Here is a 27,255-nt window from a genome sequence, read left to right as displayed (position 1 = left end):
TCCCCCAGTGGTACGTATTTGAAACTTGTGGAGGGTCACAAATTTTTTTAGCCTTCCTAGAGAGGGAGTCAGAAAGCTTGGACCACATTTCAGGTTAAGAGTCGCTATTTTTTCAGTGCTGCCATGCAAAGTCCCTGAAAGCACCCCCCCCCCCCCCCCCCCCCCCCCACAATTTACATCCAGTCCCTAAGTCTTGGAAAAATCAACATTAATTTGCAATCATTGATTGACCCCCTAGAAACAGGGATACAACTATCGATATAACAGTTTGCGTCTTGTTTCATCGCTGTCCAAATTCTTGAAATGTTCGATGTCCCTGTAACTTCCCTTTCAAAATCAAACTCACAAGAGGGATAGTCGTTGCAATGTAACCAACATTCAAATGGATTGAACATGTCAATAGTAAACATTACATGACACCACTAGATAGCATACTTTGACCACAAAGATAAAAGAGACAGGAAAATTTTGTCACCACAAGTGAGAGTAATGAAATTTCACAAATTCGAGCAGCAAAAGTCTAAATATGGAATAGATTACTTTTTTGTGTGGATGGGAAAGAGTCAATACTAGTGATCATTTGCATGCATCAGTGCTGGCTGGTGGCATACATCTTTGGTGGCACACTTTGTCTGAGTATTGATATTTAACTATATCTTAACTGTCCACAAAAATGTTTTGCTTGATCAAAACTGGTAAAAAATTGCCCTCAAAGTATCAATTATGCAAGTTTTATCATAGTTTCAACAAATCTGAGCTAAGTCATCCTTAGGAATCTGCATAGAAAAGGAATTAAAGGAATGTATGTTTTTATCCTTTACATCAGGATTATATGGTGGTTCTTTCATATTTCACTGGGTATTTGTAAATACACACTGCTACCCATGCTGTTCCTGTGGTTGATAAGTCCATGCTTTTTCAAATCAGTCGACATCGTTCTTTCGACAAAATACAAACTTTGCAAACGCATCTTTCTCAGGATTACATGGTACTGAAGCCTGAAAAAATAATATATAAACTTTATTGAAAAGGATGATAAACCAACAAAGTTTGCAGCTTTTTTAACTTATGCTTCAATGAAGAGCCATAATACACAATGTGAAAGGCATAATACTATAAACATACCTGAGGAAAAAAATCTCATGTGAACAAAAAATTGGTAATCAAGTTGATCAATGCAAGGAACATTGCATGTACTGTAGTATGATTAATTATTCAAGACACTTTTCTATTTTGCTAATTATAACTTTTGAATTTATCCATTGTAGAAGGAATAAAGAGGTACAAGTTGACCATCAGTGTTCCTGCTACGGCTTATTTGTGCGCTGTTTGTGCAGTGTATCCGACTGATGTCATAGTGCAATTTCATGCTTTGTGCAACAATAGTTTCAGTCATTTCAATCGCTATTAGTTTTGGTAAAGATAAACATCAAACTCAGGGCGAAAGGTGCAATCTCAGTGGTGATTTTATGTCTACATTTTGAGTTTTTGCACACGTAACACACACAGGACAGGAATTGGCTGTTGACATCAAATATATAGACTAACTTGTGTTAGCCAATCAGATGTTCTGTTTGATGCAATCATGATACGGTCTTTCAGTGAGACAAGATGAAAGCAGTTTCTTGCATCTGCATGTTGACGGGTGCATTTATGAAAAAACGTTCAAAGTAGAAAAGTACCAAATCATTTTTTCCTTGTGTCCATAGTGACAACTCAAGACATTACATACACAAAGTTTGTCCTCTACTGACAAAAATAGGATTCATCCCCTGGTCAGTCATGTCATGACAACCTGTGTCTATGTTATCAGTTCTTTTGTATTGATTTTAGATTTGCAAGTCAATTTAACTATACTTGGAATATTTTGAGTGATTGCATTTTAGTCTTGTCATGGAAGTTATCACTTGTATTTGTATGCCCAGACCAGAACACCCGAACTTTGGACATACACAAGTACTTTCATGCAGTGAATGGACATACAGGAGGACCTCAATGCAGTGAACACATAGTTAATGGGCCACTATAAAAAAGTGGTACATTACTATGGCCAGGCCTAATGTTACATCTTCAAAGTCATTGTGACATCAACGTTTTGTTGAATGAATTGGAAATTATCTGAGTAAAAATATTGAGTGTAACATCCAAGAAGCCTCTTACAAGTGTTCTACATTTATCAGCCAACTATTTAGTTTCATTCAGTGTCTTATAGGGATATTACTGTACATCAATACATGTACATCATAGTCATAGCCACTCCATTCATGTACATATATATGCACAGTAACTGGTCAACCTTAAATTAAATGCACCAGTTGGTAGCAAAACGGAATGGTATTTCTGTGAGTGAAACAATTCACTGTACAGAAGAAGTCTACTGACCTGACATCCAACAGCCGCTGCCATGGCATTGATCTTGTCAACATATTGTACACTGTATTCTTTCTTTAGTTCAAGCATAAATTTAGCAGTCTCTATTATCACACTAGTATTATCATAAAACACTTTACTAATATCAGAATTCAATAGATGAACCATGCTGTAAGGAACAAAAGAAAAAATATGAAGTAATTCAATTGTTTGATGTAAAATTTGAAAGACAATCATTCACACATACATACATACATACATACATACATACATACATGTATACATACATACCATACATGTATGCATTCATGAATGCGATGAGAAATAAGCATGCACATGAGAAAACATCTGTACATACCACATTCATATGGACAGACAGCAGACTTCACCTGATCCTCTCATGCGATACAGAGCAATGTGTCTCTAAAACCCCGTAAACATTGACTCAAAAGAAGCAGAAAGTTATACAAACAAGTCATCGTTGATGACACAGTCCCCACTTGTTAATGGGTACTTTGATTACATGTCCTCAGAGAGGATAGAGTCTTCTTCATTAATTAGGTCTGTGATAAAAACACTGCGATACAGATGGCGCTCAATGGCCAAGGATGAGTTCCATGGTGATGAAAACATAAAACCAATGTAGGCCACCATCCTAAAGTTCATAAAATGAGTCAACTAGGAATAATTGAAGAGGATGTTGCAAAACATTTTTCCATAAATTGCCCCAAAATAAAAAAAAATAGCGTCAATGACACCGTAGCTCCCATCCTGGACTATTTAGTGTTTGTGCTCTGGTCAGATATTTGAACATGTGTGAAAGGGATAAAGTGCATGAAGTGAAAATATTTAAATGTAATGTACTGGAGACAATGAAATATGTTTAATGTATTTATTCAGAATATAAAATGGAAAAAATACAGAATTAGATATATCGAATACTGTGATACAACCATTAACTCAACAAGTCATTTACAATGACATAATCCCCACTTGTAACAGGAGTATTAGTCTTGATGGGGCAGGAAAATGTGGTCATTAAGAAGTATCACTGGAGTGTATATGTTGAGATCTATGGGCACATAGGTCTATGTCGTTGTTCCCAATTTGAAACACATGAGGCATGTCTAAGTTACGGTTCTAAATCGGGAAAAAGATCAGACCTCTAGCAGTATTGGGCAGCCAAGAAATACATATGCGCATTATAAATGAGGTACAAGATGTGACATCTTAAGGTCTAATATCCTATCAAAATTGGAGGGTATAGAACTTGTGGTTACTGAGATATGCATATAAATGTATAATCAGGTCAAAGGTCATCGAGGTCACATGACATTTTGAAAAAAAAAATTATATTGCTAATTAATCCCTATATGCCAAAAAATCAGATCTCTAGCTCTATTCGCTTGCCCAGAATTAGATGTGTACATAATTAATGAGGTAAAGCGTGTGTTGTCATAAGGTCTCCCATCCTACTAAATACAAAGGACATAGCACTTGTGGTTACTTATTTATTACATAAACATATATTTTAGGTAAAAGGTCATCGAGGTCACATGACATTTGGTCAAAAAATTTCTCTCCTATAGTTATCCCTATATACCAAAAATCAGACCTCTAGCTCTATTGGCTCGCTCAGAATGAGATATGCGCATAATTAATGAGGTACAATATGTGGCGTCATAAGGTGTCCCATCATACCATACATGAAGGGTGTAGCACTTATGGTTACTGAGTTATAGACAAATATGTATATTTGAGGTCAAAGGTCACCAAGGTCACGTGACATTTGTCAAAAAAATTGTATTGCTAAGTTATCCCTATATACCAAAAATTAGACCTCTAGCTCTATTGGCTCGCTCAAAATTAGATATGCGCATAATAAATGAAGACAATATGTGGCGTCATAAGGTGTCCCATCATACCAAATATGAAGGGTGTAGCACTTGTGGTTACTGAGTTATGGACAAATATGTATATTTGAGGTCAAAGGTCACCGAGGTCACGTGACATTTTGTCAAAAAAATTGTATTGCTAAGTTATCCCTATATACCAAAAATCAGACCTCTAGCTCTATTGGCTCGCTCAAAATTAGATATGCACATAATTAATGAGGTACAATATGTGGCGTCATAAGGTGTCCCATCATACCATACATGAAGGCTGTAGCACTTGTGGTTACTGAGTTATGGACAAATATGTATATTTGAGGTCAAAGGTCATCCCGGTCACATGACATTTGTTCAAATAGTTTTCCTTTCTAAGATGCCCTTATATACCAAAAATCAGACCTCTAGCTCTATTGGCTCGCTCAAAATTAGATACGTGCATAATTAATGAGGTACAATATGTGGCGTCATAAGGTGTCCCATCATACCATATATGAAGGGTGGTAGCACTTGTGGTTACTGAGTTATGGACAAATATGTATATTTGAGATCAAAGGTCATCAAGGTCACATGACATTTTGTCAAAATATCCGAGATATCTGTGTGAACGGATGGACTCACGGATGGACGAACAGACGGACATGACCCAATCTATAAGCCACTGGACTTCATCCGTGGGGACTAAAAATTGTATCACTGCATCCTTTTTGCAATATGAATACGATGAGAAACTAAATTTTTATTTTTCGTGGCCTTATACATGGGAGTCTATGGACGTGTAAACTAAAAATATGCAAATTTCACCACGATTTGCCCAAATTTGGGAAAGGTCACTCCAATGCACTTCCATACCAAGTTTCAAATCAATGGGACTTGTGGTTTCAGAGAAGAAGATTTTTTGACCAAAATGGGAGAAAATTACAAAAAAATTCATGAAAAATAGCAAGTCCAAGATACTGACCAAGATGTGCACAATCATTTCATGTCAGCCCAAAGTACTTACATGCTAATTTTTCATGTAATCTGCTCAGTGGTTATTGAGTTTTTTCAATTTTGACTGTTTTTACATTTTTTCACTTAATTTGCATATTTTTGGCAATGACAACTTCATTTGAACAAAATCTCATCTACAGCCCATCATCCATGTACACACCAAATATCAAGATGAAACGTACAGCGGTTTTGGAGTTTTTGATGTTGACGGACAGACATACAGACATACAGACATACAGACATTTCCCTAGCCTATAAGAATAGCTTCCATTGCCATATATACATATGGCTATGGGAGCTAAAAAATTGCCAGTTTCAACATACCTTCAATACATTATATTGAGATTAATCTTAGATACCTGTATACCAAATATCAAAGCTATCAAATCAGTAGTTTTTGGATTAAAAAATTTTTTATCAAAAATTGGGAAAATTGCCCCAAAATTACAAATATGACAATATCAATACAATTTGTACAAGCATGACTGAGGTCATTCTGAGGAACATGAATATTAAGTTTCATAGCAATCAGACGAGCGATTTCAGAGAACAAGATTTTTTGACTAAAAACAGAAAAAATACCCTAAAAATACAAACATGAAAATTTCATCCCAATTTTTGCGCACATAATTTAGAATACCTTAAGCAATCTGAATACCCAGTTTCAACCAAATCTGACTAATGCTTACTGAGTTTTAGCCATTTGCAGGATTTTTCCTTTTTTCCCCTCATTTGCATATTTTTGGCACTGACATGTTCATTTGAACAAATTCACATCTCCACCCCTAGGTGTACCTGTACACCAAATACTAAGACAGTAGGTGCTACGGTTTAGGAGTTTTTGATGTGGACAGACTAACAGATATACATACATACTTACATACATACACACAGACGCCATTTTGCCACCTTATACGAATACCTCCCATTTGCATATATACATATGTACATATGGGAGCGTAAAAAATGGTGTTGAGATATGCCTGAGTTATGGCTCTGTACATGAAAAAATCGTAATAAAATGAACACCTGGCGGCCATATTGAATCATATCACAAAACAAATTGACGTACATATCTATGACAGAGGGCAATGTCCTTGTACCAAGTTTGAATAAAATCGGTTATGGATCTATCGTGAAAAAAATCGTAGTAAAATGGCCGCCTGGCGGCCATATTGGATTGTATTACAAAACAAATCGATGTGCATCTGTATGACATATGAAGTAATCCTTGTACCAAGTTTGAATGAAATCACTCCTTGCATCTCTGAGATATCTGCTTGAATGGACGGACGCACGGACGGACGCAAAGACGCACACACGCACGGACATGACCAAACCTATAAGTCCCCCCGGACGGTGTCCATGGGGACTAATAATACTCTAATAAGTTCTACATACCTGTTTGAAAAATAGACAAGATGAAACATTCGTTGATATTTCATTTTCTTATGCAAATCAGATGCTGAGTTCAGGGGAAGCATATGAATGGTGACATCTTCAATCTTGATTGAGCCTTTGTGAGAAATGAAGACATAACTTGGCTAATATTATGGTAATAATATCACATTTCTAATTTATGCTAATTTATTCATATTTACTTAGCATAAGTCTCGACTTCCATACATCTCTTTTTGCCTAAAGGCACAAAAAATCTTGCATTGGCAAGATTAAATTGAAAGTTGAACGTACAAGATTACAAGTAAGATGTACACTGAGAGGCAATTATTGTCAAGATGTTGAAAACACAGTAAGGATTTCCAAGCCTAACTGACACCCTATTTTTTACCCCACATGGTACAATTACCCACAATGCTGTTTGATTTGTACTAACGACATTAGTTTTCTTATAACTTTTCAGTTGTGCATAAAAACAATAATGTGAAGTCTCAAGATAATTGATTAATTATATTAAAAGTACGTTGAAATATTGTAGTATAAATTTCAAAGAAACCCTCAATTAACCATAAAAGTCACATTCTGTAGGTACTACAAATGTCACAGTTTTGGGAAGCAAGTTATGACAAACTGAAGGGGTCATTCTCTGAAAAAAGTTAGCATGTAAATTTCTTTTGTCTTTTCTATTTGGAAAAATTCAATATCCTTTTGTTCCATAAAACAGTCTCCCTACTTTCCATCACTTTATTCTGTATGGCTGAGGACACGATCAGTGGAAAATTTATGAAAATGCTATCTCCTCTCTCAATTAAGCACAATTTTCTTAATCCTTAAAAATGGGAATTTAGAAGAAAGGTGTCCTTAAAAGTACGTTTTCAGAATTTTTACAACTAGTCCAGGAATTTGTTTACATATGGGAGACATGGTAGACTTCACAGGGGAATCTACGTTGGTACAAATCATGATGCATTATGGGAAATCTCTAGTACTGTGCCCAAGTTCAATCCCTGGCTAATGAAATGATGGTTTGGTGAAATTAAAAGCTTGAAAAAACTCTTGGAAGAAAGAGTAAATCTGAAACAAGTAAGTCGTGTATTTATCTGATTGCCATCAGTTGACTGGTGTGAACATGCATTTGCTGCACACAATAACAACAACCTTTCTGATATCAAAAGGTCAGTGTTGACTAAAATAAATGACATTGGCAATGAAATTCATGGAAGTCACCAAACACAATTCTTCTGAGATGAAAGAATAATTGCTGAAAACAAATAAATCCTGTGCATGAATTACCAACACCCACATCATGGACCAGCAAGATAGAAAGCAAACATGGCACATTTGACCGTTCTATTATAGAGCAGGGGCAACTTTTGTCAAGTCTATCAAGAAATATATTCCAAAGTTTGCTATTTATGCAAATAAGTTATCACATAATGTAAATTCTAAATGAATTTGACTAATGTTATAACATAGCATCTTCAGTGTACATAGCAAGTTTCATCAACTTAGGTTGGGTCAATTCAGATATATATATCCCTAATTTGGAAAGTTCATTAAATATGCCAATGAGCGGTGCCAACTTCTACATGACCTTGAAGTCTGATGCATAGTCCCTTGATTATCATCTGATTCCTAGGATATAACTGTAATTCTGAGAATATCTTATCTAAAAACAAATTATTATGCAAATTAGTATTAGTTATGCAAGCCACACCCACCAAAAAATAATCGGTTCTCACCATTCCAAACATAATCTATGCACCAAATTTGATTCTGATCTGATAAGCCGTTCTTGAGATGTCACACCAAGAGACAGATAGACAGACAGACAACAACAGCAGATGTTAGTTAAATAAAATTAGGAAATGCACAGAAATTTCAACTTGAAATTCAATGTCATAGGCTCCTTGAATAGATGCTTTTGAAAACCATGAAAAGTAAATACCAGTATCATATGACCATGACTAAAGAAGGTCTTTGAATAGGTAATTTTTCTCCTTACAATTTGAATTTACTGGGTAATGTATGACAATTCCTTTTATGGCTTGTAGCCAATGAGTTGATACTATTAGTATCAGGTATTTGATGTCATGTTATTATTACTGATATCGTGTAATTATTACAGCTTGGAATGATAAGGCTTCAAATGACCTAAGGCAAAGAAAAATACAAAGTTGGTTTCTCATCCTCGCATACGTCAATTTGGACTCACTGCATCAACCTTTTTTCTGCTCATGAGGAAATAAAATGAAAAAAATTTATCACAAAAATACGAGACGATAGTGCATAATAAAGTGCTGTATAAGACAGAACAGTAAACAAAATATCTGACACTAACATTCCATTCATAACTGTACATATATGTCACTGTTATATTAAGCTGTCAAAACTGTGTATTGCTGCTCTAACAGTCAAACTGCAGAACTGTTGCTATACAAAAATACTAAAGCGATACTGCAGTGCAATTTATCTCTGCGTGCATTCCTATGTTGTTTTCATGTTTTTTTGCATTCTTGTTGGTTGAAGAATAAAAACAAAATTGAGAAGAAAAAACCCACGTCACCGCATCATTTTTGAAATATGTCTAGGATGAGAAACAAACTTGTTATTTTTCTTGGCCTAATATTAATAACATTCAAGTAATACATTGTTTACCATGTTTAATGCTGACTCACCCTGAGCTGACTCATCCAGCTTTAACCTGCTTTCTTCTTCTTCTTCTTCTTCATTTATTTCAGTTAGAGTTGCAGTTTCTTTCTTGCTGTGTTTTTTTTCTTGTTTAGGTAACACATACTTTTCATTGTTTGTAAGTTCATACAACAATGACAACACATTGTATTCAGAAATATCCTTTGAAGTCTACAGAGCAAGAGAGACATAATTAGAGAGTAAATTTGAAAGTCTCAAGAGTTTTCAACAACAAGTGAACTGATACAACTCCGCTGTGATCTCTCAGACAGAACACAATGAAATTGCCTCAATCTCTGTCTTATTACCCGCCAGTTTACAAAACATACTGTTTAAACACCATTTGTAACAATATGATGCAAGATAACTGGGAACAGCCCATTGCATTAATGATTATTGTAAATATGAATCCAGTTGAAATAGCTGTTCGAAAAGATTGCCCTTTGGTTTTAAATGAGAAAATTGATTCTAAGAATTTATATATGCTGATATGGTCATCATTGAGAAACCCCTGAATGAAATCACTTTCATAAGAAGGTTGACAGCTACAAGCCATCATTTGCCATATTTGGTCACTGACAAATTGTGTAGTCAACATAATTAATTGTGCAGGGTGCTTATAGTACATGTACAATGTAATGTTCAGGTATGTGTACAGGTACTCAGTATGGCTGAATGTCAAAATCAATTTTTGTAGGTAGTCCATCACATAAGATACCAAGACATGTATCATAATGACTTTCACATTGTCAGTGTAGTAGCAAACTTGAAAACCAAATAGCTATTAGACAGTTATATGTAAACTGACATGCATATCAGCTGTTGTAAGTTGAATGTTCTAAAGAACGTTTTTGTCTCAAAAGTGTTATACACTTCATTTGAAATATGAAGGCAGGCTTATTCTTTTGACTGTCTTGATTTTCTTTTCTTGCTTGATATAGAATTACTCAATATTGATCAAAAGGCTTTAAATGTTACTTTGAATAACTGTAGAATGTCTTGGGTTCATTGAGAGTTTGGTAGTACATTATAAAATTAAAAAATGGCATCAAGGACACTGCATGATGTGCTCACATCTTGTCAGCTGTTATAGGTCAAAATGAATGAAATGCCAGCTATATGGAAGTGTTTTGCTGTTCATAGTTTCTTTAAATCATGATGAACAATCTGCCAATGCTAGTCAGAACTACGTGACAATAGTCCGCATCAAATCGCTTCTAAGTTATTTAACAAGAATGGCAGTGTAATTAGCCAAATGGGGAAATGTCCAACAAAACTTATAATATGCTTAGCTGGAATCCGGCAATCTGATTGGCTGGAGCCGGGGTTTATATCCTCAACAAGAAGACCTGCGCGTCGCGTAACATTTTTGAGCTCGCGCAAATTTCGAACGCCAGTTAGAGAGTTCAACGCGTCAACGCGCCATAATATCGAACAAGTCTACGGCTTGAGATTGATTTGATTGTTAAATTTTAGTCTGGTGCAGCTCGATGAGACACAAATGAAGAATTTCTGTAAGCAGCGACGGCTATGTGACAACAACATAATTTTTTAAAGTTTTTTGAGCGTTTTTTTTCAAGTAAATTTCTTCAAATTTGTTGTCGCAATATTGATGCGTTACCTTACCGTATTTTATTGAATCAACTGTGCACGCGCGCGTTCTGAAACGTTCTTTTCAGAGTTTGTGTGAGGCTGGGCGCTCGTGAACTCTCGTTCCAACTTCGGCCTAAAAGAACGACAATTGTCCACTTGTTTTTAACTTTAGCATTTTATAATGAGGTTATAAACGGCAAGCGAGGGTATTTGGTTGCGGATATAAGACCTCTGGGCTGAAAATTAGCATATTTGGGTGAAATAATCACCTCGCTTCGCTCGGTGATTATTTCCCGCCAAATATGCTAATTTTCAGCCCAGAGGTCTTATATCCGCAACCAAATACCCTCGCTTGCCGTTTATAACCTCTAATCTAAATCTACCAAGCAGTCTCAAGCAACAGATATGTACATGTATTTCAAGACCCTGCAAATGAAATTTCAAAGAATGAAAAAAGAAATATAGATTTGTGTAAAAGATATTATTTTACCTATTTTGGAATTCAACCAGTCCATGCTAGCTCAAAAATCAAATATGGAAATAACTGAAATAGTTGTATCTTGACATTTTTCACAAAAATAAGTGTTATGCAAATTTCATTATCATTTGCACAAAAAACAAAGCAGGCATGTCTGCAAACCAGTAAACTATTAAAATAGCCTCAAAATTTTTGAACCACAGATTTCACCAAAATTTGCACACATTTCAACTACCGGTATGTCATTCCTAAGAGAACTTAAAATACATTTCTCGTGTATAAATAAATTTAAATTTTCTGTAAGAATCTAGTTTGGGGAATAAAGAGGGTGCACTGTCACCCATTTGGTGAGAAGCACACGTAACAACGCTCTGGAAAAAACTTCTTCAAAATATCGACCTATTGCATTTTTTGTGGTCAAAGTTATTCTTTATACCACCTAAATGACTTTTTAGTCGTACATTTGGAAACATGGGAGTGTTTGTGAACCAGTGGCGTCAAAGAATTGGTTGTTTTCTTCAATCAGCAACTCTGAATTTCTCTGTACCATTAGACTGGTTGCATTATACTCACCTTCACATGTACACCATTTGCTGTTTTCAACAAACTTTCTTCATCACACTCTATCCCAAATGTAATGTATGGACTTGTCACAATATCACCCCAGTACCCTCGTTTGGCAATCCCACCTCTATCCTACAAATAGAATCAGAGAATGGAAATTACTCTACCAGATACGGAAAACTTATTTTATGCAGTGGTTTTCAAGCGAAAAAATTGAGTCAGGTCAGGTGAAGCCACACAAAAACAAGCAGCCAGAACTATTTTCGTCTGCCACATTATTGTAAGCCATGATGGAAATAACTTCAACATCTAGGGAGATACTTAACACTAGATGTAAAATATCCTTGCATGCACTACTATTCTAACTTTCATTAAAATCTGTTTGATGCTGGTCGATAATGGTAAAATAGTTTAAGAATGCCCTGCATGTCACTAAATGTCATGTAGCGTTAACTTAGAAGAGGCATGTAATAAAAATATTATTGCCTGAATACATGGGTTTATGTGCCCCTTGCAGCAGGAGAAAATTTGCCCTCCTGGTGTTGGGCATATTGTCACCTGCTCTTAGGCACATAAACCCATAAACCCCCGTATTCAGGCAAACATATATAATACATAGTATTGCACTGGTCTGTATATTGATTCTTTTCACTGACATTACTGAAACAATTAAGTTTGTAACCTCATTATGACCGTTATGATCAGCATCACAAGCAATATTTTTTGTATTACTAATTACCTGATATGATGCAAAATGTATTTCATCATTATTTCATAATTTTATATGCAATGTACATAGCAACTTTCACCAACTTTCACCAATTTTGGCAGAGTCCTTCCAGTTCAATTTCACTAATCTGAAAAGTTTGTTAAATAGGCAAATTAAATGACTACCTTATGTAAAAATGCTACTCTCACTACTGTTATGAGTAATATTGTATCATCAAAAACGACCACAAATTTTGTTAAATTTAGTAAAGTAATTCCAGTTTTATGCCAGAATTGGGAAAGTTTGATGGATATACTAATTGGTGATAATGTGACATGACTTTCATTAATGTTATACTGTACTCTAGTACCTTCAATGTACATACTAGTTTCATTCACTTTGATCGAGACAATCCAGATATATTATTAGGAAAGTTCATTAGGAATTAGGACAGTTCATTAAATATGCAAATTAGTAAGCAGGTGCTGTAAAATGCATTATGCCTTTCATATTCTTATATCATAGTTACTTCAATGTACAGAGCAAGTTTTGTCAACTCTAATCACGTCAATCCAGACAACCGCATATCCCTAATTAGGAAAATTTGTTAAATATACAAATGAGCTATGTTATGGTCAAAACAGAATCCATATACTAGGTTTGATTCCAATAAAATGAGCCATTCTTGAGATATTGTGCCTACTGATAAACAGATAGACTGGAGTACGACAATACAGGTAGCTTGCATGTAAACAAGTGAGCAAGAAATCTCTTACACAGTAGCTCCCATAGTAATTTTACATTGTGCAGTTCACCTTGTTCAATCCTGTAGCTCCAGGTATTGTTAGCCTTGCAACAAAATTGCAGGTTTTGGACATTTGGAAAGCTAAAGTCATGGATACATGGACGTGTTTGAAGAAAAGCAAAGACCCATTTCTTCAAAAACATATATTATAAAATGAACAGAAATAGATAACTGTGATGAAAACATCATCACTTCACATATTCAACATACTTTACTGTCAAATGATCATCTTCTCAATGAGTAAATTGAGGTAAAGGGAGAAAGAGAAAACATCTTGAGCAAAGTAAGTATACCGCACTGATCCTAAATATACTCCCCTAAGCTAAAATTTGTACATATCCACTAAGCTATCAAGTACATTAAAACTATCAAAGTTTACTTATGCAAAAATAAAAATTGCAAAATAAAAATCATAGCGGCCTTTCTAAACTTTTGAGAAGGCTGCTTGTAAGGAAGATTAAGATATAGATATATTTCAGTGGTAACTTTTCATTTGGAAGATGAAAAATTCACATTGAAAGAAGGAAATCTCAGTGTATAGCTAGTAATCGGACAAAATCATTTGATATTGTGAATTATAATTTGCCTTGTCAGAATCCTAGCAGTAGGAGCTATGCTGATCCAGGCCTTCACACTGTGCTGGCTATTCATGATATATTTACGCATTTTCATGAGTTGCGATATCCACTGCTCAGTGCATGGACTCAAGAAAGCTGGTCAAGTCAAACCTATGCTGTGCTCAGAGAGATTTCTTGTGTGATAAGTTTTGAAGAAGTATTGAATCACAAGTCTATTGAGGCTATGTGTTTCTTGTTGTGATATCTTTTTGAACTAGAATGGGAGGGAAACATTGATAGGACTGATGACTATAGTTGAAAATGAACGCACACAAGTATCTTCAGCAGTGTCAAAAAACATTGCCTTCACACGCATACTGTACATGTACTTGCCCAGCAGGGCATGACCTTTCTGTGCATTCTGAAGAGAACTTGATAAAGAAGATGATAACACAGTCCTATAAAATTCTCTTATATTGTATAATAGTTAAACCAGCAAAAAAATAATCACAATTTTTGAAAAGACACAATGGTGAATACAAATAACTTTATGTGGTTGGAAGCAAGAAATTCATGTCTGCCTTTTTGATGATCTCTTGAGTGGAAAAATGTTTTGAAACTCTCTCCATATGTCAACAAATGACGTCCATGGAGAGGTATAATTGTACTTGTTGTGTCCCTGGTGGGAACGATCATACTAAAGAAGTAACAATAGCACAAGTTCAAGGAAATAAATTAATGAATGAATGAAGTACATGTAGATAGATTGAAAAATTTCCAACAAACTGGCCATCCATGAATCTCCCTTTTCGAACTCCCTGTATGTATGTATGATGGCAAGAATGGGGACGTATACCAGTATGCTGAGGAAATGTGGCTATAATCATTAGAGATTTGAGTCAAGCTACAGTAATGAACTTAGTAATGACTACCACCAACCAAAAGTTTTTATGGCATGATCCCATGATGGGAGGGTTTAATCCAAAGTTAGCTCGTATACAACACGAACAAAACCTAGCCACTAAAAGTGGCCATGGGATCATGCCACCAACAGTGGAAAAGCCAAAGTATTGCGCTCTTGATAAAAACTTTTGGCAAAAACTTATGTGCAATTATATAGGACTGATAGAAGTCACTGACATAATAATTATGGAGGTACAAGTAAAAGTAGGAGTTGGGTCCACACCAGTCATTTCAGCACTACAGTAGTAGTGTAACATTTATGATTAAACAGAAATGAAACAAGAGCTGTCAATTGCAAAGTGAGTCTTGTCATGCTGTTGGTTGCTTTCTGGCAAAACAGGGAGCGTAAAATCTCGTCTTCCATTTATCTGTGTAATCTACCCATGCATAAATATTTATAGCATGAGTTTAGTAACAGCATCATTTGAATAGGAAACCAATCAAACTATATCAGTAATCAGAGACATCAAGCTCTGAGTGTGCAGAGTGAGTCTTTTCAAGAGACAGAGAAATGCAGGCAAATGCCCAAGGGAGTAGTAAGTAGTCACATGCTGTTCTTAGAACAAAAACGCTGGTTTCCATAGCTACCAAGGGAGGTAAAACCTTGACAGATATTCCCATTAGCTCTATACGAGCTGCCAAGTTAGATAAATTTCCAAATGCTTCTTGACAGAGACACTACTTGACTTTCTATTCCATGACAAGTTGGTGCACAGGTCAGATTAAAAATTCAATGGAAAAACACCAGAGTGTGAAATTTTACAACTTGCCCTTGCTAATGATGAAAACATTACACGATGTCTGCATAGCTAATTGGTAGCACTTTCATGTTTAATTTTACAATATCATCATGTTCAACCAGTTACAGTCTAGGAATATCCATCCCATTTTTGCTACATATTGATATTTGAGATTTTCATTTATGGCCCAGGTATGCAATGCAAAATAAGCAATCATGCATAATTTGTTGCATATCAACAAAGATCAATTTGATTTCTCTTCATTACTTCCTGAAAATGAAAATTATATTATGTGAGATTAAATCATGTATGAGTGAGAAAAATGATGATACTACAGGTGGCAATGAAGTTTTAATACTTACCGTTTTGATAAGTAGTCCAGATGCCAGAGTCTTATTAGGAGAATCATAGTTTCCTTCTGTTGTTTCAAATGCAATCCCAGAACTTCTCCACTGACAATATTCATGGATGTTTACCATTTGTGCACCTTTCTCACATAATTTCATGCTATGATCCCAATCAAATACACCACGCTTACTGTCATATCTTTGACCAAGATGATGTCGTAACCTGTCATCCCTACAATACAGATAAATACTGGTAAACTGGGGCATGCATTGCACTTCTGCAGGAACAAGGTTCCACACTGCGTGGTTTGACTCGTTTTACATAACATTCCCATATACATTGTATCCCATGATTACTCAAATGAAACTTTTCTGCCACCGCTCTCTGAATGACAAAAAAAATCACAAGTGACTGGATCCCCACTGAATGAGATTTCCTAAAAAATCAAATTCTGCAACTCTTGCAAGGCTGTTTTCCCTCTCCTGAATCTCTGTCCCTTTGAATTAGTGAAGCTGTATTCAGTCATTAGGGAGTCAAAGTACTGGACAAAAGTAAAACAAGTAAACTGGGAGAAAAGCTGCATACAAACACACAATTCCAACACATTGTCAGGTGCAATACAATCATTAAATTATTGGTTACTGTTGAATACTGTATTTTCACTTGAAATTTATTTTCGCTATTTTCGCTGGATCTTTTTTCCGCTAAAATAAAATCCAAATGAAAAGTTTAATTTTCTATACTTTGCATGAAGTCAGACTAGACAAAGTGAAAATAAGATCACAGTGACAAATTGAAAATCTGTTTTCAGCTAAAGTAAATACCAGTGAAAATAAAATAGTCCACAGTATTCAGTACAATCACTTGATGAACATAGCCATGCATCAATGTAATTATGGCACAAGTCAAACACCATAATTATAGAATCTAGTATATAGATTTTTGTGCAGTAATTACATGTTCATGCCACAACTACTTACCAATGTTTACAAATATCAAACACTTTACCATCAGGGTTCCTCCAAAATTTAAAAATGGCTTCCAATTGGTCCCTTTCTTTAAATTTCAATGATGACATCTCAAAAATAGGCATGTGGTCTTTCATGTAGTCAAGGTCTGTAACACATCTGAAAGATAGGACAAAGATCAATCTGAGACACGATATTAACATACAGTGTATCACAGTCTCATCTGTACCATACTCACCAGAAAATCTCAACTACCATAAGGTGTAAATTAAGTCACCATATGGATTACAGTCAAGCTTGACAAACTTACTCCACAACCCTTGTAGACACAACAAGGACTTTAATGACATATGCTACAATGTGATCAACATTGATATAACTTTGACATACCATCTAAGAGAAAATGGACAAAGACTACAAAGATATTGAGTATTAACCCACCGTTTAGAAAGAGTTTAATATCGTGGAGACACCAGTATTGAAAACTTTAACTGAGACAATCTTCGTCATGTCAACAATCATATGAATTTTACCAAAATTTGACATCAAATATGATTATAAACACTCAATATTTGTTACCAGTCTATTACCAGTTCATGCAGACTACTTAAAGTTTGTGCATGCACGTGTAAAAAACATCACAATATGATATAATATTCATATTCAAATACCAAATTTAAAACCAGTTGGGCAAGAGGTTCCTCAGTAAAGATTTTTTAACCAAAGTATGACAGAAATATTTTTAAAAATCACATCATTCACTTTATCATGATTTAAAATATGTCTAATTCCAGGCACATTGAAAACTTGTGATAAATAGACATGCCTTTGTTCTTTATAAAAACTTTCCATTCTAAGAGACAATATACATTTCAATCATACTGTATTACACTCACTTTATAAATTCATTAGACTGGTCCATTATAAACTGATTGGAGTGAGATCGAATGAGAGAGTTTCCATAAACTTCCAAAAACAATCTTGTCTTTTCCTGTAGACCCATTTCTTGTGGTGATAATAGGGCGATTCTCAAAAGTAGCATGTGTCTTGCTAGCAATTCCAAGTTACTTTCAATGACATAAACCTATGCATTGATATGGAATAAAAATAGATGAAAATACATGTATATCAGTATACAAATGTCCTCATGGGAAATGACAGTGCTTGATGCAGAAAGCATTGCGCTATAAATAATAACACTAATTACTTCAAGTACAAAGTAATAATATCTGACAGTGTCTGAAGATTGCAGGATGCATGAAACTTAAGTAACAGATATTATAACTTTGTACTTAAAGTAATTATTGTTTATTATATATCTATATCTATATCTATCTATCTATCTATCTATATCTATATATATATATATATATATATATATATATATATATATATATATAACAGAGTTCGCATTTACGCAAAAATCGTGCGTATTTACACATTGAAATTGACTCTCTACGCATTTTTTTCATTGCTTTGTGTTTTCTATACGCAAAGGATAACATCGAAAGCACTCCACACGACTGAGCTTAGGCGACAACCAGACGAAATTTGTTGCAACACATTTCTGTCAATCACTCATTTTGTGTGGAAAGTTTCGGATTCTCTGGGCGTTGTCTGAAAAATCGGCATCGTAGTTCACACGTTATCACATAGGCACGTTATCATGTCAGCTGTGCCTATGAATTACGTTGCTAATTTTCAGGCGAGCGATAGTTTCTGAAACTTATGACACAAAGTGAGTAATTGACAGAAATGTTGCGACAAATTATATAAATGCCAACCGTGCACGATCATCGCGTCTCGCTGTTCCCAAATTTTGATCAAGAACACATGCAGCATGGCGTCGAAGCAGACAAATCTGTTTTCTTTCAACTTTGCTCTACGAGTCCGTGAAAAAAATGATTCATCGGTAGAGCTCGTCGGAATCCTGATAAATTTTGAACACTGCAGAAGTGTCTGGATAAGCTGCCATAACTCTAACTTTTGGGTTGCCCGATGTGTTTTGACGGTCGCATGTATACCCTTCGCTGTTACGTTTCAACATTGTTCAAGTTGTTCGTTAAACTGTTTTCATTAAAATAATGTTACATCGTACAATCCGAATATGTAGTGTAGGTTTATTCAACGGCACATTGTATTTTGCAGTCAGTTTTTTCATCAATCGAGTGCGGAAGTGAAATTACGCACTCAAATCCAGCCATTACGCAATTTTAGCAGACTAATGCGTATGCCGTACGCGAGGAGAAAAAAGTCACCGCAAACACTGATATAAATGTATAGATGTCCTTGTGGGAATTACAATTTCGATGCTAAAAGCAAGCATTTTAAATAATAAGACAAATTACTTCAAGTACAAAGTAATAATATCTGTTACTTAAATTTCATGCATCCTGCAATCTTCAGACAGAAGTGAAAGGATTCTTAGCTCTACACTCTTATGTAATTGGGACGTACCATTCTATTTCTAGGCGGTGTTAAATTTGAAAAATAATATTTGTTTTGGTGGCGACATTTTGAAACCAACTCAGAGCGCTTATTTAACAGTCTAGATTTGTCAGCATTCATAGTGTGTAGCTTTTCTGATATACAAAGATTACATTGCTTGCATGTGGTAGAGTAACTCTGAGTCAATGCTTTGTCAAAGATCGATCATGGCACGCAAAAACACTAGTCCTTGTCTTTTAAAGTTCCTATATTTATTGTTACAGAATGATTGCATGTGATTAATGAAGGGTGTCTTCAGGTATAATCAGTGAGGTCGATATAAACATTCTCTTTCTTAACTCCCATTGATACCTTGGCCTTGTACATGACACCTTTGACTTGCTCTGACTTGACAATCATTTTTCAACAGGTATAAAGACTTGTCCTGGCAATTACCACACAATACAAGACAGAATATTATTACTTTGTTCTTGAAGTAATTTGTGTTATTCTTTATAATATATATATATATATATATATATATATATATATATATATATATATATATATATATATATATATATATATATATATATATATATATATATATATATATATATATATATATATATATATTATATATATATATATATATATATATATATATATATATATATATATAATATATATATATGCAAGCAAGAAGCTGTTGGGATTACATATATATATAATAATATATATTATATATATATATATATATATATATATATATAATATATATATATATATTATATATATATATATATAATATATATATATATATATATTATATTGCCAAGCGCATGAAACAGCCTGTAGAGTAATCACGACAAGTTCCACGTCTAGCAATACCTATGCCCTGCGGAAACGCATCGAGCACTATACATTGCCTGAATTGACACCAAGCCATGATATATATATATAATATATATTATATATATATATATATATATATATATATATATATATATATATATATATATATATATATATATATATATATATATATATATATATTATAATATATATATAATATATATATATATATATATATATATATATATATATATATATATATATATATATATATATATATATATATATATATATATATATATATATATATATATGGAAGCAAGAAAGCTAATGTGTGGATTACATTACTCGATTGAAATCATGATGTTGGCTGATGACTAACAGAACATGCCCCAATACGACTTTGGACCGTAAAGGAAATGACCTACCTTTATTTCCCGTTTACGATGTCTGTGCCTTTGTGCAATTGTTTTCAAAATATGACGGCAATCTCCGGCACCAATAAGCAAAATGTTGACAGGCAAATCATTTTCATTGGTAGCAGAGACATATTCTGTCAAAGGGAACATAAATACAGTATTAAGAACAGTATAGTAATTATCATCCCAACACAAAGAAATTCATGCAGTATGTAAGGACAAGTCTATCCACATTCTGATTTTTTAGTTACAGTTTCACAGGGGGACTTGTGTCAATATCCATCAGCCTCTCCATATGGCTATTTGTCTGGACGGTGACCCTCACAATCTATCAGTAAAGAAGTAGCAACCTCTAAGAAAAAACTGTTTTCAGAAAGTGTAGAATTGTTCCAAATTGACTAATGAGTTCATCGTATTGCAGGACCATTATAGGAAACTGTAATATATGGATATCAATGTAACCAAGTCCCTCTATATTGCCACTGAGATTCTGTTTCAATGACACGCACAAAAAGTGACATTTGGCTCCCATTTTGATGATAATCAACAGATGTAGACATGACTTTTACATCCAGGGAATTCAGTCTTACAAAGGTCAATATTTCTAACAGATTTCTGCACTTTGAGTACTTTTTCGGCCATGAATCAAACTGTGGTAGTTTTGTCACAATGTGAAACACTCTCAAACCTGCATGTGTTCAATTTAAAAGCAACAAGATTCGATCATTTATAAAATTTCTGTTCAAAATATGATGAAAAATCTGCAAGAATACAATGTTGCCAATTCTGCTAAACAATAAGGTGCTGTTATTGGTACATAGTGAACTAGTTGCATGTTATACTCAAGGAATGGAGATATCAACTCTAATTTAATTTCAGCTTAACTATACTTCAGCCTGAAGTTGCATTGTAAATAAGCTACCATGTTAATTTATCCATAGCTACATTTCCAACATCTTTGTCATGTGAGATTATGAAAGTGTACTTGTAAAGGAGATGTTTCTCTTCAAGAGGACACAATTATAATATAGAATTTATATAATTTTGCTATTAATAAGCATAACCTAGTATTATTATGTCAACCTTTTATAGCTGCTGGTCATTCACACCTGCTGTTTGTTTATTGTGATCACAGGGCTGTGCTTGAAACCAATTCTATCTATCTGTATTCTGTATTTTATCTATCTGTGGCTGTTGGTTGTGAGTCCAGTAGGCCATAGCACACAGAGTCTGTGTGCTATTTACCTCCATGGATAGACCATTACTATTGCTGTTTGAGAATTAATCAACATACCTTGTAAATCGAGCGCTGGGCTGAATCCCCAGTATGTAATTGATCCGAATCCGTCAGTCATATTGTTTGCGTTGCGTTGAATTTTGAAAATAGCAGTTCGTTTACAAACAAAGATAGTATGTCATCATTGCTGATTCGAAGTTCAGTGAACTTAAAGATGGGACTAGTCAACTGATATGAAGGCTGAAACCATAAAAGCTACTAATTTGTGCAATTGTGCAAAGTCTGGGTTTGTATGGACCGCTTGTTTCGATAGGCGCATGCGCTGTGAGGTTGGGTCAGGTCACAGGATGCCATGACAACCAAGTGTTATACACATAGCTCCGGCGGCGCGGCCCGCGGCCGTCACAGGAGGTGCTCACCCAAATTATGGGATAAAAATCCCGAAATTTGACTAAAATTGTGATCCGTTTCAGTCTCGCTAGAAAGATGAAAGTTTAAATATTCCATCAGTCGTCGGTACCCCCGTTGGAGGTCCCGGTGGTGAATGGTTGATTAAGGGACTGGTCAGTTTCTTCAGCCTGGGGGGCGGTGGATTCATTTGTTTTTTACTTTGATGGTAGAAGGGGGTCACCATGTTTTTGAAATGCCAAATGGGGGGGGGGGGTTCAGTGTGTTTTTCATGTTCGACACGGGCTCATACTTGCATAAATGCATTGTGCCAGCCACAAATTTCATCATTCATGATTCAGTTGCATTTTTTGGTGTGCCCTTCAGGCGCGTACTTTAGGCCTAATAATAATAAGACATATTTTCCAGATAATATTTTCCAGAGCCCCCGTCCTTGTGCAAAACTTTAATATATTAGACATATATATATCTGAGATAATCTGTATGTTTAATATTTTTTCGGCGTGCCCTTGGGCGCATTTCTTTAAAATATCAAACATATTTTTCAGCATGCCCTTCAGCTGCATGACTTTCATATATCACATATAGGGCCTATAGGCCTATAGGCCTATATATCAGAGATATCTGGATGTTAATATTTTTATCTTGATGTCTGTAAATTGAAAATCTGTTTTGCAAAGTGTACTTATCATTATGAAATCTGTAGTTCATATGAAAAGCATTCCACCTTTTGTTTTACCTTTGTTTCGCGCAGGAGGGGGGTCACCGTGTTTTCGAAAGTTGGAATGGGGGGGGGGGGGTTCAGCCACTTTTTGACGCCGGCAAAATATAATACACCGCCCCCAGGCCGAAGAAACTGACCAGTCCCTAAACTGATATTTGCGCAACAAAAATGAAGTTGGTAACCACCAATTAGGCCTATTATGTCATTAATTTTATAACATTTTTATGCTGTGATTTCTTCGATTTTGGGTGGACTTTGCACTTAGGCCTACCTAATTTTTACACAATCCGCGGAGTAGGTCAGTGACGCTCTTCCATTTACTGCCTGACACCAGAGTCCCTCGCGAGCTATTCAGCTCTGGGACTATTCGCCCCATAGACGTGTGTACATCTCGCTTATGTCTGTTATGTACACACGTCTATGGGGCGAATAGTCCCAGAGCTGAATAGCTCACGAGGGACTGTGCTGACACCATTTTCGAACGTGGTCGATACGCGCCAGGCCGTCGACGCGTCGTCGCCTACCCTATGCACTTCTGTGATTTTATGACATGACGCCGAAGGAAAACAAAGAAATTGTTTAAAATTTGCACTTTTGGATTGATTTAACCTCTAAAATATTATCAAAAATGTTCGACTCCTGGTATTTTGAAAATGCTCAAAATCTTTCTACTCTCTCAATTGTAAACCAATTTAGCTGACTTTTGGTAGGATTATTGAAGTCACACATGAGAATATATAAGCATGCGTTTCTAAAAATTCCGGACCGTTTATGAGATATCGCCGTAAAACCCTTCAAAATTTCGACATAGTAGATATTTTCCTTTTCAAAAATCGTTTGTACTTGAACAGATAACCAAATCCATGCTAGGGGCTCTAAACGTGTGAAATTTTGGAAAATTTGGTGCAAATTTGTAGGAGCTGAAACGTTTTAAAGTAGAGCTGTGAAAATTTGTATATGTGTGACGTCACTGACCAATCGCGCGACAAACCTACGTCTTTTAGAATTGTATGGTTCTGTAAATCATTATTATGCAAAGAAAACCATGAAACCTTTGTATTTTGATTGATTTTAATAATTACCCTTAGCAACCGTTGCTTAGCAATTTGAATCCTTCGGTATCGCCTTACCATAGGAATCATCATCGAAGCTCAATGGAGTTCGCGCGGAAAATACATTACTCACACTTCAACCTCCGTATAATTCATTCTTCAACACACAAGTCACTTTTCTTTAGCTATGGTACTTCCACTCTCTCGAAAGAAATTATGACACCTTCAATATCCAGAGAACAGTGTAGCAAATAGTGTTATTTATTTCAAATACTACATTCATGAATATGCAGGCGAAAATCAGTAGATGAAATTTGTTCAATGCTATACATGTATCATTGATACAAGAAGTATCCAGAAAGACCAAATTTACAAATAAGCTTATATTGTGAAATAAGTTTGGCATCTACTTGAATTTTTAGGGGTGCCTAGAAACAAATTATTGAATAAACATTATTTATTGCTTGATGCTTTTCACAAAGATCGAAGGTATAGGTGACATTTTAGTATGATTTCCTGTAGCTGTGAATACCACGTTGTGGGCTACAGTTTGAAATAAGATAACCAAGGTGAAAATCAGCAAGCCGTAGATCTATTATTGACCCTATTTCAAACTTTGTCCCTCAGCTACAACATCATGTATTCACCTGGAGATTCAAGAATCTCACCCACCTAAATCTAACCCTTCTAACCACGAGTTATCTGAGCTCCACCAATGACCGAAGAGACACAATGAACACAAGATGCCGGAGAATCAGAATTTGATTTATTTGATCATTTCTTCCCGACCTTCCTTATTTTTCATTTTTGGACATACTATGGAAGGGATTGAGAGATATCAATCCCCAACTCTTTCTGTACATTAAAAACAAAATAACTGAAAAACCATGGAGAGGCTTAATCATGTCATGGTCTCCAAACCAATTCTGTAAAACAGTTTACCCTAATTGCCTTTTTGGGAATGTGCAACCTTGTAGTCAACTTGCTGTGCGTATTTCAGGCAAGAGTGTAGAATTGGCGTTATCCTCATACTCACTTCAGCTTCACAGGGCTGGTATGGATTTTGAGTGTGAGATACTGCGGTGTCATTCTTCACTAGACTGACGACGGTCAGATCTGACTATTCTCGACAGTACAAGCATCATATCATGCATCCAGTTATCTCTTACACAAACACTGCTGCAACATAATCGGAAACTATTTCATTCAGCGGGGTTCTGCGAAGCATCTTGTTTTATTACTGAAAAATTTCCCATCATGTCATTGATAAAACTAAAAATGTGCAACTTCATGAACTTTAAAAAAGTTGTTAACACGATTGGAACTAATTTGGGAGAATAGCATATTTTATTAAACTGTTCAAATTTATTAAAAGTGTCATGTACCCTATAGCTGAGTTTTGCAATTTTACAATATACCGTGGTTTCAATCGGGTTCGAATTCACAACGTACGCGGTACCAAGTCACCTAGCGGAGGAGCCACAGACAAAACCCCTCTGCCAAATCCCCAATCTCAAAACAGATTGGTTCAATAACCGAGCTTTTACAATTTTTTCTAAATGCGACCCCTCCGCACGCTCGTACGCTCACTATCATACATCGCACTGAAACTTCATAGAAGCGAAGCAATGAATACATTTGTTTTCTGATCCACCTCTTGTGGGGCCTCATTTTGAAGCTCACCGTGCTAGTTTTTCAACAATCGAAAATTTAATTTTCCCTCATGGAGTTGGCACAGGGATGGAGGCCATTATGAATTTCAAATGTCATAAAACGCTCGTAGAGCGACTTGTTTCGCTATTTCCAAACTTTGCAGGGTGACCCCTGACTTTTATTGTCATTTTGGTAAGAGAATGGTTGAAAAATGTTATTTAGGAAAGTTTGAGCAAAAGTTTAAATCTTTCACTTTCGAGGCGCATACTACCTTAAAAGATTACATCGAACGCGCTCGTATAGTCAGCGATGCATTCATGCGCGACCTGCTACAAAATGGTATACTTGCCCTGCCTGCTTCCTGACAAATGTCAAAATAGACTGCATGACGCGATGTCGTCTTTGTGGATTGTCACTATCTGATATTTTTGGCAAATTGCGATCGCTGACAGTGTTCAAATGAAAGCGATTACTTGCATTTTCCCCGCACAAAGATGTTTAATTATTCGCTTAAAACGCAAAAGAGTTACATATTATTCAGCGCACTGCAAAAAGTAACACTTACATGTAATTCAGTTAAGGGTGACATTTTTAATTTTTGTGTTTCTCATCTCCCGACCGACCGTAAATTTCAGCTCCGACATGAAAATAAAAAAAACTTTTTTATTTGCGCCGCCTCTGAGGCGATTATCCTAGCATGTATTTTTCATCCAGGCTGCGCGATTCCCCCCTCTTTGGTGTGCTGCGCACCACCAATTGCACATAGACTGCATCATGTGCATAGAAGGGGCAACCCATCGCGCACTGCACTGAGCTGGCTGGAATGGGCATGTTTTGTCTAGATTCCCATTCAATCTATCTCCCAACAGAAAACACACAAATACACAATGCTATTACACTTTGTTCATGAGGAGTGGCTCACGTGCGTAAACGCTTTACTTCGAACAGCTATAAAATAAGCTTTTTATTGGTGGCACACTTCGATGCGTTTGACCCGTTTCGGCACCTGTTAACAGTTAATAGTGTGGCAACAGGAAATGTATAGTGTAGCAAGAACTAGCCCTGCGTACGATGCTGTGTGTTCCGCTACAGCTAATAGCCCCGGGGCCATTAGCTGTAGCGGAACACACAGCATCGTACGCAGGGCTAAGCAAGAACATACGTGAAAGGAACTATTTTCGTTCGAGTTTGATACTTTTTGAACTGCTTCAATAAAATGCTGTTGAAACAATACCACGCTTTAATTTCCGTTCGTTGATTTTGAATATGAAAGCCTGTCAGCCAGTTGAGAGTTACGTTCACAAAAGTTCATTGCCCTAGCTAGATTAGGTTTCTGTGTCACATTTATCTCTATGTGATTGAGAAAAGAAGACAACTGAAGTTTTTGTGCATGTTATGAATGTCCACAACACTG

The 27,255-nt window shown here is 35.6% G+C and overlaps 1 protein-coding gene across 1 annotated transcript; it reads right to left on the bottom strand.

The window, feature by feature from the left end:
• Positions 1-550: 550 nt before the first annotated feature.
• On the bottom strand, positions 551-22,325 carry LOC139114797 (dynein axonemal assembly factor 3-like). The gene is made up of 10 exons (XM_070676728.1): positions 22,062-22,325; positions 20,777-20,901; positions 17,963-18,150; positions 17,079-17,225; positions 16,113-16,329; positions 11,986-12,108; positions 9,329-9,512; positions 6,654-6,768; positions 2,383-2,539; positions 551-998 (listed from the first exon to the last, which is right to left on the bottom strand). The coding sequence occupies exons 1-10, from the start codon at positions 22,120-22,122 to the stop codon at positions 924-926; spliced, it is 1,392 nt and encodes a 463-aa protein (XP_070532829.1). The 5' UTR covers positions 22,123-22,325; the 3' UTR covers positions 551-923.
• Between the last annotated feature and the right edge of the window lie 4,930 nt (positions 22,326-27,255).

This window comes from Ptychodera flava, chromosome 16 (assembly GCF_041260155.1).
Source record: "Ptychodera flava strain L36383 chromosome 16, AS_Pfla_20210202, whole genome shotgun sequence".
Classification (NCBI taxonomy): Eukaryota; Metazoa; Hemichordata; class Enteropneusta; family Ptychoderidae; genus Ptychodera; species Ptychodera flava.
The sequence above is the reverse complement of the archived record's forward strand: the minus strand, read 5'-3'. Positions and strand labels throughout refer to the sequence as shown.